This window comes from Ranitomeya variabilis, chromosome 1, assembly GCF_051348905.1.
Source record: "Ranitomeya variabilis isolate aRanVar5 chromosome 1, aRanVar5.hap1, whole genome shotgun sequence".
Classification (NCBI taxonomy): Eukaryota; Metazoa; Chordata; class Amphibia; order Anura; family Dendrobatidae; genus Ranitomeya; species Ranitomeya variabilis.
Window position 1 is genome coordinate 704115087 of NC_135232.1, and position 21303 is coordinate 704136389.

The 21303-nt window shown below is 46.7% G+C and overlaps 1 protein-coding gene across 4 annotated transcripts in view; it reads left to right on the forward strand.

Moving 5' to 3' along the window:
• KLHDC1 (kelch domain containing 1) overlaps positions 1 to 17497 on the forward strand; it is a 34840-nt gene extending 17343 nt beyond the window's left edge. For 2 of the 4 annotated variants that reach the window (XM_077267319.1, XM_077267317.1), the window contains 5 exons: positions 10785 to 10897; positions 11014 to 11086; positions 13791 to 13875; positions 16166 to 16218; positions 16500 to 17497. In XM_077267319.1, the coding sequence (XP_077123434.1) occupies positions 10785 to 10897; positions 11014 to 11086; positions 13791 to 13875; positions 16166 to 16218; positions 16500 to 16665 (490 nt within the window). In that variant the 3' untranslated portion in view covers positions 16666 to 17497. The remainder of the gene's footprint in view (positions 1 to 10784; positions 10898 to 11013; positions 11087 to 13790; positions 13876 to 16165; positions 16219 to 16499) is intronic. The other 2 variants (XM_077267316.1, XM_077267320.1) reach the window with 2 other exon arrangements.
• Positions 17498 to 21303: the final 3806 nt, after the last annotated feature.

A 21303-nucleotide genomic window follows, 5' to 3' on the forward strand; every position in this document is an offset into this window, starting at 1 on the left:
AAGGAATCTAGTGTATATACCCTGTAACATTATACTTTTCCAGAAAGGTATCCAGTCCCCTCTTAAATTTAATTAATGAATCACTCATTACAACATCATACGGCAGAGAGTTCCATAGTCTCACTGCTCTTACAGTAAAGAATCCGCGTCTGTTATTATGCTTAAACCTTCTTTCCTCCAGACGTAGAGGATGCCCCCTTGTCCCTGTCTCAGGTCTATGATTAAAAAGATCATCAGAAAGGTCTTTGTACTGTCCCCTCATATATTTATACATTAACATAAGATCACCCCTTAGTCTTCGTTTTTCCAAACTAAATAGCCCCAAGTGTAATAACCTATCTTGGTATTGCAGACCCCTCAGTCCTCTAATAACCTTGGTCGCTCTTCTCTGCACCCGCTCCAGTTCAGCTATGTCTTTCTTATACACCGGAGACCAGAACTGTGCACAGTATTCTAAGTGTGGTCGAACTAGTGACTTGTATAGAGGTAAAATTATGTTCTCCTCATGAGCATCTATGCCTCTTTTAATACATCCCATTATTTTATTTGCCTTTGTAGCAGCTGCCTGACACTGGCCACTGAATATGAGTTTGTCATCCACCCATACACCCAGGTCTTTTTCATTGACGGTTTTGCCCAGAGTTTTAGAATTAAGCACATAGTTATACATCTTATTACTTCTACCCAAGTGCATGACCTTACATTTATCCCCATTAAAGCTCATTTGCCATTTATCAGCCCAAGCTTCTAGTTTACATAAATCATCCTGTAATATAAAATTGTCCTCCCCTGTATTGATTACCCTGCAGAGTTTAGTGTCATCTGCAAATATTGAAATTCTACTCTGAATGCCCCCTACAAGGTCATTAATAAATATGTTAAAAAGAAGAGGGCCCAATACTGACCCCTGTGGTACCCCACTGCTAACCGTGACCCAGTCCGAGTGTGCTCCATTAATAACCACCCTTTGTTTCCTATCCCTGAGCCAGCTCTCAACCCACTTACACATATTTTCCCCTATCCCCATTACTCTCATTTTATGTAACAACCTTTTGTGTGGCACCGTATCAAAAGCTTTGGAAAAGTCCATATATACTACGTCCACTGGGTTCCCTTGGTCCAGTCCTGAACTTACCTCTTCATAGAAGCTGATCAAATTAGTCTGACATGAACGGTCCCTAGTAAACCCGTGCTGATACTGGGTCATGAGGTTATTCCTCTTCAGATACTCCAGCATAGCATCCCTTAGAATGCCCTCCAGGATTTTACCCACAGTAGAGGTTAAACTTACTGGCCTATAATTACCGAGTTCAGTTTTTGCCCCTTTTTTGAATATTGGCACCACATTTGCTATACGCCAGTCCTGTGGTACAGACCCTGTTATTATGGAGTCTTTAAAGATTAAAAATAATGGTCTATCAATGACTGTACTTAATTCCTGCAGTACTCGGGGGTGTATCCCATCCGGGCCCGGAGATTTGTCAATTTTAGTTATTTTTAGACGCCGCTGTACTTCCTGCTGGGTTAAGCAGGTGACATTTAATGGGGAATTTTTATCACTAGTCATTTTGTCTGCCATGGGATTTTCTTTTGTAAATACTGATGAAAAAAAGTCATTTAGCATATTGGCTTTTTCCTCATCCTCATCCACCATTTCACCCAGACTATTTTTAAGGGGGCCAACACTGTCATTTTTTAGTTTCTTACTATTTATATAGTTAAAGAATATTTTGGGATTATTTTTACTCTCTCTGGCAATGAGTCTCTCGGTCTCAATCTTTGCTGCCTTGATTTGCTTTTTACAGAATGTATTTAATTTTCTGTATTTATTTAATGCCTCCTCACTACCTACTTCCTTTAATTCTCTAAATGCTTTCTTTTTGTCCCTTATTGCGCCCCTTACAGCTCTATTTAGCCATATTGGTTTCCTCCTATTTCTAGTATGTTTATTCCCATACGGTATATACTGTGCACAGGTCCTATCCAGGATGCTAATAAATGTCTCCCATTTTCTTTGTGTATTTTTGTGTCTCAGGATATCGTCCCAGTTAATTGCACCAAGATCCTCTCTCATCCGTTGGAAATTTGCCCTCCTGAAGTTTAGTGTCCTTGTCACCCCCCTACTACCCATCTTATTAAAGGTTACATGAAAACTTATTATTTTGTGATCACTATTCCCCAAGTGACCCCCAACCCTTATATTTGATATGCGGTCTGGCCTGTTGGTTAATATTAGGTCTAGCAGTGCCCCCCTCCTTGTTGGGTCCTGAACCAGTTGTGAAAGGTAATTGTCTCTCATAGTTGTCAAAAACCGATTACCTTTGCTGGAACTGCAGGTTTCTGTTCCCCAATCTCTTTCAGGGTAGTTGAAGTCCCCCATAATAATGACTTCTCCTTGAGTCGCAGCTTCATCTATTTGCTTTACGAGGATATTCTCCATTGCTTCCATTAGTTTTGGAGATTTATAACAAACCCCTATCAGTAATTTATTTTTTCCCCCTCCCCTTATCTCCACCCACAGAGACTCTACATTTTCATTAGATTCACCTATATTATCACGCAGGATGGGTTTTAAGGTCGATTTTACATACAGACACACCCCACCCCCTCGCTTATCTCTACGGTCATTTCTGAAAAGGCTATAGCCCTGCAAGTTAACAGCCCAGTCATGGCTCTCATCCAGCCACGTCTCAGATATCCCCACCATGTCATAATTATGCTCCAACAACATTAGTTCTAATTCATCCATTTTGTTGGCGAGGCTTCTGGCATTAGTATACATGCACTTGATGTTACTCTCTGTACCTCTATTCTTTCTTAAATTACTAACTGTTCTAACCCCACCCCCCATGCCACCGCCACCCCCAACTTCCTTATTTGTGCCCAGGTCTCTATCTGCACTATCTTCCCCTCCTATAAAATGAATACCCTCCCCCCCAATCCCTAGTTTAAACACTCCTCCAACCTTCTAACCATTTTCTCCCCCAACACAGCTGCCCCTTCCCCATTGAGGTGCAGCCCGTCCCTAGCGTAGAGCCTGTAGCCAACTGAGAAGTCGGCCCAGTTCTGCAGGAACCCAAACCCCTCCTTCCTACACCAATTCTTGAGCCACTTATTAACCTCCCTAATCTCCCGTTGCCTCTCTGGCGTGGCACGTGGTACAGGCAGTATTTCGGAAAATACCACGTTGGAGGTCCTTGCTTTCAGCTTGCAGCCTAATTCCCTGAAATCATCTTTAAGGACCTTCCACCTACCTCTAACTTTGTCATTTGTGCCAATGTGCACCATGACCGCTGGGTCCTCACCAGCCCCTCCCAGTAATCTGTGCACCCGATCAGCGATGTGTCGGACTCGAGCGCCAGGTAGGCAGCACACCGTCCGACGATCCCTGTCTTTGTGACAGATTGCCCTATCTGTTCCCCTAATAATTGAGTCCCCCACTACCAGCACCTGTCTGGCCTGCCCTGCTCTCCTATTTCCCTCCTTACTGGAGCAGTCACTCCTCCGGCTTTCAGAGGACATGCCTGGCTGCAGCAGTGCTACCCCTGTACTGGCACCCCCCTCATCTGCCAACTTAGCAAACTTATTGGGGTGTGCCAGATCAGGACTAGCCTCCCTGGCACTCTTCCCTCTACCCCGCCTTCTATCTGTCACCCAGCTAACTGCCACACTGTCCTGCAACTCCATCCTACCATCCCCTTCCTCATCTATCCCATTGAGCGTCTGCTCTGTGAGCAGAAGACTCCTCTCCATATTGTCTATGGATCTCAGTGTTGCCAGCTGCACATTTAGATCCAGTATCTGGGTTTCCAAATGCACAATGTGCTCATATCTCGCACAGCAGTATGCACCCTCGACCGGCTGGTCAAGGACTGCATACATGTGGCAAGATGTACACTGGATGGCATTAACAATTGTGGAGCACATTTCCTAATGGGGATTGCACCACACAGAAACGTTAATTAAAAATAAATACAAAGTATTAATTAAACCTAAAAAATAAAAAAACAGAAGCAATTCCTCCCTTGGAAACTCCCTGATTCCAAAGTCACTGAATCACAAGTCACACACTTACCGCCGTTCACACTTACACTCAGGTCACACTCAGCTCGCTCACACTCGCTGTGCTGAAGATTTATAGATTTTTTTTTTTTTCTCTCTATCTCCCCTCAACAGCAATCCACCTTGCTGTTCAGATGCACTTCCAAAAAGGACTTGAGCCCCAAACAGCTGCCCCTTATATCCCCTTAATTATGAGCCCCCACCCTAAGTTAACTCCTTATGAATATAGCTACTCCCAATTCAGCAACTCACTCCAATTCACACAGGTATTTGTTAAAGGCCTTCCAAATACCTCTTCACTGAATCACAAGTCACACACTTAGGGTACCGTCACACATTGAAATTTCCATCGCTACGACGTTACGATTCGTGACGTTCTAGCGATATCGTTACGATATCGCAGTGTCTGACACGCTACTGCGATCAGACACCCTGCTGAGAATCGTACGTCGTAGCAGATCGTTTGGAACTTTCTTTCGTCGCTTGATCACCCGCTGACATCGCTGGATCGTTGTGTGTGACAGCGATCCAGCGATGTCTTCGCTTGTAACCAGGGTAAACATCGGGTAACTAAGCGCAGGGCCGCGCTTAGTAACCCGATGTTTACCCTGGTTACCAGCGTAAACGTAAAAAAACAAACAGTACATACTCACCCGTCGGTGTCCTTCAGGTCCCTTGCCGTCTGCTTCCTGCTCTGAGTGCCGGCCGGAAAGTGAGAGCAGAGCGCAGCGGCCCTGCGCTTAGTTACCCGATGTTTACCCTGGTTACCCGGGGACTTCGGCATCGCTCCAGCGCCGTGATTGCAACGTGTGACCGCAGTCTACGACGCTGGAGCGATGATTATACGACGCTGCGACGTCACGAATCGTGCCGTCGCAGCGATGAAAATTTCAATGTGTGACGGTACCCTTACCGCCGTTCACACTTACGCTCAGGTCACACCCATACACTGCTGTGTATGGGACACATCATAGTAACTAGTCTCCACCAATCAGCTCAGAAGTTAGAGAGAAACCGATGAAAAATGCTGAATACAAGTAATATAATGGCTAGAAATATTATTTTCATATTCATTCTGGAAAGTTTGTTCTAAAATGTTATTTATATACGAGGATGTAATCATTTTTCTCCTTCGCCACATTGGGGGACTCAGGACCATGAGTGTATGCTGCTGCTGCTAGGAGGCTGACACTAAGTGAATATAACAAAACTAGATGGAGGCATGAGGCTATCGCATCGGGAGGGCGGTAATGTCACAATGGGGGCAGGCTTTGCAGCATTGAGAATCTCTCCCCCTATGTGCTCACCCACCTATCCACTCTCTCTTTCCCCATGTGATGACTTCTCCCGTCTGTCCTCTCTTCTTTGACCTGTCTACCCCATGTGCTATCCCCCTTGTTAGCTGTCTTTCTCCTTCCTGTGCTGTGTTCTCCCCTCATGTGTTGTCCCGTTTGAGCTGTCTCCCCCTGTGCTCTGTCTCTCACTCCTGTGCGCTTTCTCTCTCCCCATCTGCTGTCTTCTCCTCTCATGCCATCTCTTATGTGACCTGTGTACCCCATGTGCTCTCCCCCTTGTCTGCTCTCTCTCTCCACCACTGTTCTGTCTTCTTCCCTCATGTCACATCGCGTATCTGCCACCGGGATCAGCCGAATGATTCACTGCGCCTGCGCGGAATTCGCGCAGGCGCCGTAAATCAGACCGCCACCATCTTTGTGCAGATAGATAGCGGCGGTCACCTTAAAACTGCACATGCGCTCCTCCTGTACAAAGATAACGGCGGTCAGTGAATCATTCGGCTGATCCCAGCAGCGGCGTGTTCGCAACGGTGTTCCACTCTATTCCGCTGGTGGTACCGCGCAGGAGGCTGCGTACGGCGTATACAGTGTGTGTGGTGCATACGGCATATACAGTGTGTGTGTGTGTGTGTGTGTGTGTGTGTGTGTGGTGCGTACGGCGTAAACAGTGTGTGTTGTGCGACGGTGTTCCGCTGGTGGAACCACGCAGGAGGTTGTGTGTGTGGTGTGTACGGCATATACAGTTTGTGTATGTGGTGTGTACGGCGTAAACAGTGTGTGTGATGCGACGGTGTTCCGCTGGTCCGCTGGTGGTACCGCGCAAGAAGATGGCGCACCACCAGCAGTTTCCATATTGAGACACCCATCACTTGGGTGTCCCATTATGGAGGTCGGTGAACTTCCGCTGCTTGGAATTCTGCTATCCGGACACATCTGGATGGATACTCCTCTGCAGTATACACCTACCACTGGCTCCAGCCCGAACTAGTTATTGCTTAGTGTCTGTAAGAAGCACATGGGTCTGCTATTCAGACCATAATTTATTATTTTCAATTTTTAAATTTTTACTTTTCAATTTGTATTCCTTTTAATGGATTACAGGGGCGAAGGATCCCTTCAGGGTTCCGATCTCCCCACACCATCAACGGACGAGAACATGGAGTGTCGCCTCCATTTACCCTCTTCTGAGCCAGGCTTAATTCTGCTGGACCAACAGCCCTGCTCCATCCTAAGGCAGTCAACCCCTAGGATATTCAGAGGCACTTATGGCGACCGTGCGGCCCCCACTGCATCACCACTGACGAACAGCGGCAATGGAAAGAGGCGGACGGTCCCTCTCCACCTCGCGGACAACGGGATGGTGGATGGAGGGTTCCCAGCACCGTCCACATTGCAACAACACTGAAGCCCAGTCATCCGCGGCAGCGCCATGCCGGGACATGCACCGCTGGCAAGAGAATCCAGGTCGGCGGTGAGCCCCTGCAGCAGATTTTCAGTACGAGCCCTTGTCATACATGGGAGTGAAAAATGGGCCTTGTATGGGACAGCATCGGTGTCATGGCAGATTTATGTGCACAGGGTGCCTGGGCCCTACACATGGTGCGCATTCCAAGAGCAGCTTCCAGCACAATCATGACTTACAAATGTCTGTGGGATTCTTTCTCAGAGTTCCTCCGAATGTGTCTGACTGAGCGCACTCCCCCGTGGTGTTCCCCTCCCTAGGGTAACGCTCCTGCCCGCCACAGAAATCATCCCCTGATTGCAGAAGAAATGGGATGAATCCCCTCTAGTTGATCCGCCTGTCACCGCTTGACCCCAAAATCCCTTCGGTCATTGTCAGATGGTTTCTCAATTAAAGCCCCCACAAATCGGCAGATAGACAACCCGGGCCATTAGTTTTTTTTTCCTGGCTTCGGGTTTTGCACTCCTCCCTTTCTTGCCACTGTGTGGGTATCTAATGCTATGGTCTCTTGGACCAATACCCTGAGCAGGACCATACAAGACTCTTGACAGCAGAACTATCCAAGCAGATCTCCTTGGCCAGGGAATATCTCTTGTATACGTCCCTACACTCTGCTCTATGCTGTGCTTACAGCCGCAATTGCCATCACCTTTCGATGGACACTGTGGTTCAGGGATGGCGACCAGACGCTGCGTCAAAAAAAAAAAAAAAGTCCCTCACGTCTCTGCCCTGACCAGACCGGGTTCTTATTCGGCAAGAAGGCGTATTAGCTTATCTAGGATGCTACAGGAGAAAACAAAATTCCCTCCCTAGCAAAAGTCTAGGCATCCTTTTTCTTCAACAGGAACGTTTCCAGTCCTTTCGTAGGCGGACATCTATTCCTGTCTTATCATATCTGGCTCTCCATCGTGAGGAATGAGCCAGTCTCCTGGTGTCTTTCATTCAAGACAGTGTTTCCTCCCAGTCTACAGCACAGTTCGTCCCTGGAGAAAGAAGGATGGAGCGGTTTGGCCCATCCTGGACCTGAAGCTATTCAACGTAGAAGAGGGAGTTTACTAGCATCCATCGACATATGGGATGCTTACCTTCATATCTCGATCTTTCTGACTCTCGAAGGTTCCTGCATCTCACCGTCCAAGAGGATCATTTCCAATTTAAGGCTTTGCCCTTCGGCCTTACCGCCGATCCCAGGGCATTCACAAGGGTCATGACGGTTGTCATATTCATTCTGCACTCTCGGGGAGGGGTTGCCCTGTCATGCCTAGTGTACTCCTGATCAAGGGGCAGTCTTTCCAAGCCTTCGAGAAGGCGTCCATATCCCTTTGGACACTCTTCCCATCTGGGTTGGTGGATAGACATAAGCAAATCTTTCCCTGTCCCTTTTAGGTATGACCCTACACACCTCCCGAGGGTTGGTGATTTTTCGGCAAGACAGAGTCAAAGCCCTTCAGCAGAGGACTCGGTCTCCTTGTCGCCCTTTGCCTCACTATCGACTGGGACAGGAATCCATTCTCTTTCCACCGTCTATGCTGCTTGTCTCCGATCTCACTGCCCAGGGGCACTGGACACATCGAGAGTTGCCCCTTTTTGCAACGGCTTGGAGATCCGGGCGACACGGTTGTCCCTGAGGCAGTTCCATCACCCCTGGTGTGTCAGCCCATCCGATTATATCAATGATCACGGAACCATGCGCAGCAGGGTGGCAAGGCGTGAGGTGTCACACTCTGTCATCTCAGCGATTCACATCCCTAAAGTGGGAAGCTGGGCACCAGACTTTCTCAGCTGTCGGGGTCTTGTCTCGGGAGAGTGGTCACTTCCTCCGGAGGTGTTCCATCAGATTTGTTATCGCTGGGGGATTCCACATGGGGACCTGACTGCATCATGGCTAAACGCCACAGTACCCGGGCTCATAGCTGGCTCCAGGATCCAGAGGTCATTGGGGCAGATACACCTTCCGTTCGTGGCATCAGATTCGTCCTCTGTTACTTCCGAGAGTCATCGGGACGATGAAGGCGACTGGGATTCCGGCTATCCTTGTCTCTCTGCACTGGCCTCGCCGGTCATGGTACGCGGAGTTGGCTCAGCACGTTGTCAACACCCCCTGGCGGCCACTGGATTGTCCAGAATGGCTCTTCCACGGCCCAATCTACCACTGGCCTGGCCTTTGAATCCTGGGTCCTAACTAGTGATGAGCGAATAGCATTATTGCTCGGGTCTCCCCGAGCATGCTTGGGTGATCTCCGAGTATTTGTTAGTGCTCGGAGATTTAGTTTTCGTTTCCTCAGCTGCATGATTTACAGCTGCTGGACAACCTGAATACATGTGGGAATTCCCTAACAAACAGGCATTCCTCACATGTATTCAGCTTGTCTGGCAGCCGTAAATCCTGCAGCTGAGACGAGGAAAACTAAATCTCTGAGCACTAACAAATACTCGGAGACTACCCAAGCGTGCTCGGGAAAACCTGAGCAACGAGTATACTCGCTCATCACTTGTCCTAACCCGAGTGGGGTTCTCTCGGAGGGTGGTTTCCTCTGTTTCTCGCTTGGAAACCTGCATCGGGGCGCATTTATCGGAGTGCATTTTTCACCACACTGGAAAAGCTTTTTTCGCAGTGTGCAGGGATCGCCGTTGTTCTCCCCCTGCTTTCCCCCTTCTGACCTTATCGGTTTTGCTTCAGCGCCTGTTTCTAAGGTACAGGTGTAGACTTTCTTTCCGGGGGCCTCCCGCGTGGTACCCCCCTACAGAGGGCCTTTGGAAGTCGGGGACCCTATCTTCGTCCTGGGCATTCTGCAGGAGGCTCCGTTTGAGCAGCTGCAGGATGTCTATCTGACTCTCCTTTCTTGGAAGGTCGTCGTCCTGGTTGCAACTTCGATCAGGCGCAGATCGGAGCTAGCCGCTCTTCCAGTTGAGTTCCTTTTCTCATTTATTCACCAGAACAAGGCAGTTCTCCAACCGTTCCGGTCCTTTTTTACCCAAGGTAGTCTCTTCCTTTTTACGTAACGAGGACATTGTCCTGCCCTCGTTTTTGACCGGCACCAATATGCCATTTTGAGAAGGCTCTCTATACTCTAGATCTCTACATCTCCCGAACGGAGTTCTTCCGCAAGACAGACGCCTTATTCGTTCTTCCTGAGGGTCACAGGAAGAGACTAGCCGTGCCCAAATCCACAATAGCCAGGTGGATACGCTTTACTATTCAGTAGTCTTACTGCGTCAGAGGCAAGCCTACTCCATTGGAATTAGGGCACACTTCATTCGTTTGTTGGATGTTTCCTGGACCATTTGTCACCAGGTGTCGGCGGTCCAGTCTGCACACCCTCTCGAAGCACTACAACATTGACACTCAGCCATCAGCAGATGCGAGTCTGGGAAGACTGGTCTTTCAGACAGCGGTAACGCATCTTTGGGCTGTTGGTGCGTGAGGTTGTCTGTCTTGTCGGTTCCCACCCAGGGACTGCTTTGGGACATCCCATGGTCCTGTGTACCCCAATGAGGCAAAGGAGAAACATGGATTTTTGGTGTACTCGCCGTAAAATCCTTTTCTCCGAGCCACTCATTGGGGGATACAGCACCCACCCTGTTGGCCTGATGGCTGTGTTTATTCTTTGGTTTGATATGTTGCATCCATATTTGATGATTTTGATCGCCTACTGCTTTGTCACTGAACTGGTTTGGGCTGGAGCCAGTGGTAGGTGTATACTGCAGAGGAGGAGGAGCGAATTTTGTTATATTCACTTAGTGTCAGCCTCCTAGCAGCAGCAGCATACACTTATGGTCCTGTGTCCCCCAATGAGTGGCTCGGAGAAAAGGATTTTACGGTGAGTACACAAAAATCCCTGTTTTCCAGGGAGGGGATATGGTGCCGTGTGGCCGCACATGCTCAGAACATGCCTATACCATATATGATTATAACATGTTGCACTGTTGCTTCTCACTCATCTAATGTATTCTGCTCACTTTAGGATCCGAATTACTGGAGAAACCCCCCATGGAAGATCCTGGCATACCTTAACGCCAGTGGGAGATGATCAGTTGTTCCTTTTCGGGGGTCTTAGTGCGGAGAGTGTACCACTAAGTGAGTGATTCCTGGCAGATACACATGTGTAGTATCTGTGATCATGGAGTAATAATGTGGGTTTCAGGTAAATCCACCTATTAGAGAAAATCAATGCCAAGGGTGTTGTTTTTTAGGCGACGGATGGATTTTTAACCTCCATAGCAAAGTATGGACAGAGTTTAAGCACCTCCCTAAAGATCAGCCAAGGTAAGGCTTTCCAGAATCTATGTACTATACCTTCATATATACGGTAAGTATACATTATCTCCAATTGCATTACCATTTTTTATATGGCTACAGTATTTTGAGTAATTATACACAATGGGAGACATTTAGAAGAAGTAGTGCAGGGGAAAGAGGGAGTCGTTATCCACAGCGACTAATCCTATTGTCTGTTTCATTTATAAGAGGGTCTCTGTTAATGAGAGTGGGCATCTGATTGGTTGGGAAGCAATGGTAATGCACTTTCCCTTTGCACCAGTTGTGTGAAATCTCCATAAAATTTACTGTAAATTGCAATTTGCAGTGAACTGTGTATGGGGCACCACCCAACTGATCATGGGGAGATGTTAATTGGGCATGTCCAATTTCGGCCTGCCGGTCATATGTTCTCCCGGAGATTAGCTGCCGCCAGACATGTCATGTGAGAACACGAGCACTTGGCTGAAGTAGCAATAAGCCAAATAATCATTCAACTGACAGCCATATAATACAGTATGTATGGCTGGCAAAACTCCACTGTAATCCTTACAGATAACAGCTCCCATTATGCTTGACCACCCATGTGGCATTTATAAGTGTCCAGGAAGCAGAGATCTAGGGAAGTGTTTGGTGGGTTCCTTGCCATTCCTTAGGGGTCTTTGGTGATCTTATCACACTAATGACCCCCATGCACTTGGCATAAAGTATATCAAAATCGCCAATGTCGGCCTACCATCTAATGTGTATGGGGTTCTCCTCATTCTTCTAATTGTCAGCCGGACTATTGCTCTAAGGGTACCGTTACACAAAACGATTTACCAACGATCACGACCAGCGATACGACCTGGCCGTGATCGTTGGTAAGTCGTTGTGTGGTCGCTGGGGAGCTGTCACACAGACAGCTCTCCAGCGACCAACGATGCCGAAGTCCCCGGGTAACCAGGGTAAACAGGGCCGCGCTTAGTAACCCGATGTTTACTCTGGTTACCATCGTAAATGTAAAAAAAAACAAACAGTACATACTCACATTCCGGTGTCCGTCAGGTCCCTTGCCGTCTGCTTCCCGCACTGACTGAATGCCGGCCGTAAAGTGAAAGCAGAGCACAGCGGTGACGTCCCTGTTTTTCTGCTTTGTCAATCCCAGAGGAGTTCTAGAGTTTACTTCTGTGACACCTTGTTTTTCTCTGTTTTTAGTTAATTTAAATTTATACAAAAAGGATCCCTTGAGCATTAGAGATCACTTTATTGCACGTGCTGTATGTGATCAGATGTAGTGAATGCCATTCATGGCTAGAATAACTGATATTGTGCGAATAAAATACTATTAATACTCTAAAGTTCAACATTGGGTTGGCTTTTCCGTTTTGTCTGATATGGGCCCACAGGAAAGCAACTACATGCTGGGCAGATGCAACCTTGCAACATCGGCAAGTAATATGCACAGATGTTCAGTGTGCACAGCGCGTCTAAAGGCACACTGTAATCCAGGTTTATTCCCTGGGTAGAATTGATTAAAAACAAAAATTGTACTAAAGGGAACCCTCACATTGTTGAAATAGGAACTGGGAACAGGAGACCATTCATCTGGACTAGTCCCGATTGTCTTCGTTTCACTCAGCCTGACTCGGCTACATTAACAAGAGGAGATCTGTCTATTGATCCCAGCCAGAGGAGGGAGGAAGATGGTGGGCTCCCACAAGGATGTCTTGTCTCTAAGTTTTCTGATCAGCAGCTTTCCAGGTTAATACATAGATGCCCATAGCGGATTAATTCTGCCTATGATCCGGCGGTATGAATCACCTGACAAGTTCCATTTATTGGCACTTTCACGCTTCAAGTCCAGACCACAATATCCATACTGGCCACAGTCTCCTGTCCAGAAAGTATCTTCATAGGCAATCATGAGGATGTAGAGTGCGGGTCATGAGGATGTAGAGTGCGGGTCACGAGACCTGTAGCCGGTCCAAACATCATTATCTGTACTCGGACGGAGAATGTTGGACACATGGAAGCCAGACTGAAGATTGCAGGTTGAAGGTTCAGAGATGAGCCTAAAGCAAGCCTCAGTCATTACATGTCATGTCCATGGTGACCAGAAGGTAATTGGAAGCCATGCCTGGATAGACAGATTAGACTTTGCTGATCTCTATATCTACCATAAAAGTTATAAACAAATGTGCACATTAATAGAAGAGATCTCTGACTCATGGTACAGCTGACAACTGGGAATGGGATGGGATGTAAAGGTTTCCTCCTAGTTATCCATGACACAAGCCACCCTGCCCTAAAATGGAGATATTTTCTTCTTGATCCCACTATATGTGGTTAAATCTCCATAACCACATGTGAAGGTGGTCATACACCCCATAATGTGCCAGATGGCGTTGCATTCTATAAATTGTGCCGCTCCTGCAGATTTTGTTGTGCTGTATTCGGCCCCAATCACTTCAATGGAGCTGAGCTATAATGTCAGATGCTTTCCAAAAATGTGAAAAGTGAGGTTTCCAGAAGCAAGGTGACTCGTCCTCCTAACCCTGTGTAACCCCTTATAAACACGATCTTCCTGTGATAAGTCTGCATTATTTGCCTTGGGTTTTGGGATTGTTAGGAATAATTGGGTGTTAATTTGCGGGCATGTTGATATCCACAGGATGCATCTGGACATTACAGCAGAGGGTTGATGACTAATTAGTGTTTCATTGATTTCTAGACTGTGGCACACGGCCTGTGCTGGGAGCGATCATGAAGTGATGGTGTTTGGTGGCAGTAAGGACGACCTGCTCTCCTTAGACACGGTTAGTATGCAGAAAATGACTGTTGATGTTTCTCTATACCCCACACAAGGGGCTCTGTGCACAGACTTGTGAGGATGTATTAGCTGATCTACAACCCCTGGCACAAATTATGTAATCACCAGCCTTGGAGGATGTTCATTCAGTTGTTTAATTTTGTAGAAAAAAAAGCAGATTACAGACATGGCACAAAACTAAAGTCATTTCAAATGTCAAGAACAAAAAATGTGGTAGTCAGTAATGGTTACTTTTTTAACCAAGCATAGGGGAAAAATTATGGAATCACTCAATTTTGAGGGAAAAAATTATGGAATCATGAAAAACAAACAAAAAAACACTCCAAAACATCACTAGTATTTTGTTGCACCACCTCTGGCTTTTATAACAGCTTGCAGTCTCTGAGGCATGGACTTAATGAGTGTCAAACAGTACTCTTCATCAATCTGGCTCCAACTTTCTCTGATTGCTGTTGCCAGATCAGCTTTGCAGGTTGGAGCCTTGTCATGGACCATTTTCTTCACCTTCCACCAAAGATTTTCAATTGGATTGAGATCCGGACTATTTTCAGGCCATGACATTGACCCTATGTGTCTTTTTTCAAGGAATGTTTTCACAGTTTTTGCTCTATGGCAGGATGCATTATCATCTTGAAAAATGATTTCATCATCCCCAAACATCCTTTCAATTGATGGGATAAGAAAAGTGTCCAAAATATCAACATAAACTTGTGCATTTATGGAAGATGTAATGACAGCCATCTCCCCAGTGCCTTTACCTGACATGCAGCCCCATATCATCAATGACTGTGGAAATTTGCATGTTCTCTTCAGGCAGTCATCTTTATAAATCTCATTGGAACGGCACCAAACAAAAGTTCCAGCGCCATCACCTTGCCCAATACAGATTCACGATTGATCACTGAATATGACTTTCATCCACAGTCGACGATTGCTTTTTCTTAGACCATTGCAACCTTGTTTTTTTCTGTTTAGGTGTTTGTTAATGCTGGCTTTCATTTAGCTTTTCTGTATGTAAATCCAATTTCCTTAAGGCTGTTTCTTACAGTTCGGTCACAGAAGTTGACTCCAGTTTCCACCCATTCGTTCCTCATTTGTTTTTTTGTGTATTTCCTGTTTTGGAGACATATTGCTTTATGTTTCCGGTCTTGTCGCTTTGATGTCTTCCTTGGTCTACCAGTATATTTGCCTTTAACAACCTTCCCATGTTCTTTGTATTTGCTCCAGTTTTTAGACACAGCTGACTGTGAACAACCAACATCTTTTGCAACATTGCGCAATGATTTTCCCTCTTTCAAGAGTTTGATAATCCTCTCCTTTGTTTCAATTGACATCTCTCATGTTGGAGTCATGATTCATGTCAGTCCACTTGGTACAACAGCTCTCCGAGGTGTGATCCCTCCTTTTTAGATGCGGACTAAAGAGCAAATCTAATTAGATTCAGGTGTTATTTTTGGATATGAAAATTTACAGGATGATTTCATAATTTTTTCCTCAGAACTGAGTGATTCCATAATTTTTCCCCTATGCTTGGTTAAAAAAAGTAAACATTACTGACTACCACATTTTTTGCTCTTGATTTCTTTTAGTGTTTCTTAAAGCCAGAAAGTTATCATTTGAAATGACTGTAGTTTTGTGCCATGTCTGTGATCTGCTTTTTTTCTACAAAATTAAACAACTGAATGAACATCTTCCAAGGCCGGTGATTACATAATTTTTGCCAGGGGTTGTATATACCTCCAACAGTTTCCAATGCACAGCCATTGGCTCCCATTGAAAACAAAAAGAGATCAAGTAAACCTGCCCAATGTGCCACAAATTACACTTCGTTGGCATTCACTGTATGAATGCAGTCCTGAAGAAAGATATAGATTTTATTTTGTACACTCCAAAAGCTTTCCTAGTGCTAGAGGTGAATTACAAATAAAATGAGACCAGAATTGACAAGAGTCGATGCACACAGGTAAAATAACAGACAAAATGCAACCATTGTTCATCACTGTGCGAGGAGATTTGGCTGATGCGGCCAGACACAACCTGTGCGATCACCCGAATGACACCAAACCCCTTTTGGTACCACTTTGAGATTACTGAGAACATGACACACCAGGACTAGTCCAGTCTGATCAGTACCCAAGCCATTGTGAATGTTTCTCATAATCCATTCCAGAAATCGCTACTGGTCTGACTTCAGTGAATATTTCTAAGATCATTTCACAGGTTGTCCCCTTTTCATCATTGGATATAACTCAGGGGAATATGTCTTTGCATTGCAGGGTCATTGTAATGACTTGCTTATCTTCCAGACTCAGCCGCTCCCACTTCTCAGGTGAGAAAAGTCCCCTTCTGTTCAGTCTAAGCTGTTTGTTAGTAAAAGCCCTGACCCTGCGCTGGGCACCTGCCATTAACCACTGTTGGCCTTACCTACCATGGATGAAAATGTGCTGCATCTTCACTAGATGGATACGTACCCTGAGGTTGGAGAGATACGCAAGATAAATATTTTGTGTTTTCCCAATTGATGGCCTCTGATGATCCTACTCGAGCCCAGTTCTAGATACTGGATTGGTGCGAATCGTATTGATCCTAGATTTTTCTTTTTCTTATTAGGTTGTGTCTCGACTGTATTGGGAAAAATGCTTTTCAATTAAGAAACCAATTATCCTGCTTACCCCAAAAGCTTCTTCAGCAGGTCAGGAAGAGGATCACGTTCTGGGCAGCGGCTCGTTTCCGCCAGAGCCGAAGGGAAGGTTATGAAATCAATAACAAGAGCTGATGGCGACATCTCTTACTGACGCTGACTATTTGCACTGGTCTTTAATTGTTACGGAAAGGAGACGCCGGGTACATGATGTGCTGGGCTGTTTTCGATAGGGCAAGAAACATATTTCTCACCAGTTATCTAGCAAATAGGACAGGAGCACAATGCCTGACAGGAGGCACTCTTGATCGGTAGTCATGTGCAGGAGCAACGTCTGCTGCGCCAGACAACCACTTTAACTGATCAGGTTCGTTAGCTGTAAAAGTTTTACAAACTAGTTATTTGTAATCCTTTTTTTAGGTGACCCTACCAAATCCATATTGGGTTACATTTATATGTCCAGCAATGATCCATTAGAAATGGACGACATTAGCCCATCCGTTGCACATTGATTCCAATGTTACAAAAAACAGATCTGTTAGAGATTAGTTAGTAAATAATGGGCTAAAACGTCAGCACAACTTTTTTCCTAATGAATTTCTGCTGGATTTGTTCTAACAGTCATTAATGGACATGTGAACATAGGCTTACTCCAGCAGATCTGTCTGGTCTCCCACACAGTCTCTCAGTCCAGCATAGAAAGAACCTAGAAATGCTGAGCTCAGGCATATCTCTATGTGATTCATTAGCAAAGCCATTCAGCCACTTGCAAAACCTGTGGAGAAATCCTGGGAGTCCTGTATCCCCAAACCCCTACTCATAGTGGAGGCTTGGAAGTCCTATATTCCTCCCCCACTCATAGGGAAAGCCTGGGAGTCATGCATCTCCCCCCTCCTCATGGGGAAAGCTTGGAAGTCCTATATCACATACATACACACACACACACACACACACACACACCCCTCACCCCTACTCATAGGGAAAGCTTGGGGTCCTATATTCTCCCCCCCCCCCCCCCCCACTCATAGGGGAAGCCTGGGAGTCCTGTGTCCCCAAACCGCACCTAAAGGTACCTTCACACGAAACGACATTATAACGATATCGCTAGCAATCCGTGACGTTGCAGCGTCCTGGCTAGCGATATCGTTTCGTTTGACACGCAGCAGCGATCAGGATCCTGCTGTGATGTCGCTGGTCGCTGAATAAAGTCCAGAACTTTATTTGGTCGTCCGATCGCTGTGTATCGTTGTGTTTGAAAGCAAAAGCAACGATACCAGCGATATTTTACACTGGTAACCAGGGTAAACATCGGGTTACTAAGCGCAGGGCCGCGCTTAGTTACCCGATGTTTACCCTGGTTACTAGCGTAAAATGTAAAAAAAACAAACAGCACATACTCACATTGCGTCCCCTGCAGTCTGCTTCCTCCTCTGACTCAGCGCCGCAAAGTGAAAGTGAAAGCAGCACAGCGGTGACGTCACCGCTCTGCTCTCACTGTACGGCGCTCAGTCAGTCAGGAAGTGGACGCAGGGGGACGTGAATGTAAGTATGTGCTGTTTGTTTTTTTTAGATTTTACGCTGGTAACCAGGGTAAACATCGGGTTACTAAGCGCGGCCCTGCGCTTAGTTACCCGATGTTTACCCTGGTTACCAGGGGACCTCGGCATAGTTGATCGCTGGAGAGCGGTCTGTGTGACAGCTCTCCAGCGACCAAACAGCGACGCTGCAGCGATCGACATCGTTGTCGCTATCGCTGCAGCGTCGCTTCGTGTGAAGGTACCTTTACTCATAGGGAAAGCTTGGAAGTCCTATATTCCCCCCCACTCATAGGGAAAGCTTGGAAGTCCTATGTCCAACCCCCCCCCCCCCCCCCCCCCACACACACACACACACACACACACACACACACACTCACAGGGAAAGCCTGGGGGTCCTGCATCCCCAAACCCCTACTCATAGGGGGAGGTTTGGAAGTCCTATATTCCTCTCCCCCCACACACATGCACTTGTATGGAAAGCTTGGGAGTCATGCATCCCCCCCCCTCCTACTCATAGGGAAAGCTTGGAAGTCCTATATTCTCCCTCCCACACTCATAGGGGAAGCTGTGTCCCAAACTGCACCTTAGGCTACTTTCACACTAGCGTCGTGCACTGCACGTCGCTATGCGTCGTTTTGTAGAAAAAACGCATCCTGCAAAAGTGCTTGCAGGATGCGTTTTTTCTCCATTGACTTGCATTAGCGACGCAGTGCGACGGTTGCGTCATGTTGCGTCGGTCCGTCGCCACCAAAAAACGTTGCATGTAACGTTTTTTGGTGCGTCGTGACCGTCTTTTCCGACCGCGCATGCGCGGCCGGAACTCCGCCCCCGCCTCCCCGCACCTCACAATGGGGCAGCGGATGCGTTGAAAAACAGCATCCGCTGCCCCCATTGTGCGGCGCTTTCAACGCTAGCGTCGTTGCGTCGGCACGTCGCATTGCGACGTGCAGTGCACGACGCTAGTGTGAAAGTAGCCTAACTCATAGAGAAAGCTTTTAAGTCCTATATCCCCCCCACTCATAGGGAAAGCTTGGAAGTCCTATATTTTCACCCACTCATAGGGAAAGCCTGGGAGTCCTGAATTCAGATTGAAGTTTCCCCTTATACAAATTCATTCCGGAAAGTCTGTCAGTCATTGTTTGTAGACAGGGAACAGAACTCGTGGCTTATTTTTCTATGGACAGAGCAAAACTACAGAATTTTTCTGAGTATAGAGGGGAAGCAGATGTCATAGTCTTCCTCTATGATCAGGCAGGGAGCGGGGTTATGGGCTTTCTTTATCGGACAGTGATGAGCGGACGTCACTGGAAAATGGACCTTGCATGTTCTCTGAGTGGGCAGGCCACGCAGGATCTGCAGGCTTTGGGTGTGCTGATTTTGGCCTCCGAGTATCTGGTTATCAGCAGCACGTCGCCTGTGTACACGGCACATATGAGCCAGTCACGTGACAAATTCTTCAAGTGATCTCCACCATGTTCACACAAGCGCAGAATCGGGGAGGATTCAATCTAAAGAAACCGGTTTCCCGGAACTCTGTATTTCACCTTGTATTCTCACAATGTTACAAAGTGAAGCAGCAGCAACACAATCTAGAACTAGGACTTCCCGCCATGACCTCTGTATCCAGGAGCAAAGGTTGGGGGCTCTGCTGAGCACAGTGGCCTCTTCTTTCTATAGATTAGTGGTGGTCCACGTTCACTGGCCCCTCCTGATGAATTGCCATAAGTTATATTTTGGGTGATGTCCCCTGTAAGTATTGTCCGAATCCCCCTCAGTCCAGTCCCACCGCTGCTTATCTGGGCTGATTCTGCACTACATGATTTATAGATGGATCCTCAGTGTGTAAGAGATGGGTCGTATCTGCATCTAATCTGCCATCTGGAGGCGCCACAGGACCGAAATGTGTTATGGCCGAATGTTTGCTGCCTACATTGCATCTGCTCACAGTGAGCGCCATTATCCTGCGACACAGAAGTCACAACGGAAATCCAAACCTGCTGGGATTCAGCCCAACGACGGCCTCCATCATTAGGTACAATGTTCCTACACGTGGCCACAAGGCGCCACGGAGCCGCTATCACAGGCGCCAGTAACCCCACGATTTATCCTCCACCCATGCACATTATCCTGCCATCACCCACTGATTTTTGTGGGTCTGTACTTTTCTATGTATTGTTAATTTTTCAATGTTTTGTTTATAGAAATGAACATATATTTTATATATTATCTTCTAATTTAAGGGTTTATAGGGGTCACTGCTGTGTAAAGGGCAGTCTGAGAATTGTCAATCAAAAGTGTTATAAAAGCAATGGGGGTCCTGCAGTGAAACCACAATGGTCTCCATAATAAGCAGGTGGTGACCCCTATGATGGGTGAGGCGGCCCACCTCTGCAATGCTGGGAGTTGTGGTGGAAGCCTGGTGTTACTGCTGATGCATCTCCACCCCAGAATAATGCAGTTTTCTGTCAATGTTATTTTCGTTGTACCATAATAAAAATGTGTAAACATTGCAGAGATGTGTGAAGCCCCCTCCTCCGTGATCGCTGCTATGTGGTGGCTGATATACTTGATACCGACCACAACATCGGTATTCCTCTCACACTAAACGCAGTCCGATAAAGCCCCGCGCACCGGAGAGTCCCTGAGAATTGGAAGTTTGTTTCTCCCATCTTAGATATGTTCACACTTGGCCATCTTCTTGCTCTTTTTTTTCCCACATGACTGTAAAGAAATGTGTTGTTTTGCAGCAACTTAAGCTCTCAAGATTGTGTCTTGATTTTGGAAAATCGGAACAAGAAATGCCACTGATGTGAACATGTCCTTCATGTTCTCCATACAGTGTCTGGTCTGTGATAGAAAAGCCTCCACACAGGACTGGATCGCAGGTGGCTGTGCATCCCCTGCGGGGGTCAGTACGGCTGTGGCCCTTCTACCCTTCGTGCTCCTATCTGTACTCCTCCCATCCAACTTCTACACCCGTACAGCTTTAACCCCCCCCCTTTACCTGGATGACGGGCGCGTTGTCGGGGCTCAGACGGTCGCACCGTGGCCGTGTTTTTGGGTCTTTGGTTGTATATTTCCTGGGGGAAATTTGTGAGATCTGTTTTGCTTAAGCCTCATGATAAACGAGTGCCACATAATGGGTGATCAGTCTGGGTCGTCTTTACAGCTGTTGTCCGCTACTGTGACATTGACTTTCCCACACGATGTGTAAATCACAACATAAAAAAAAAAT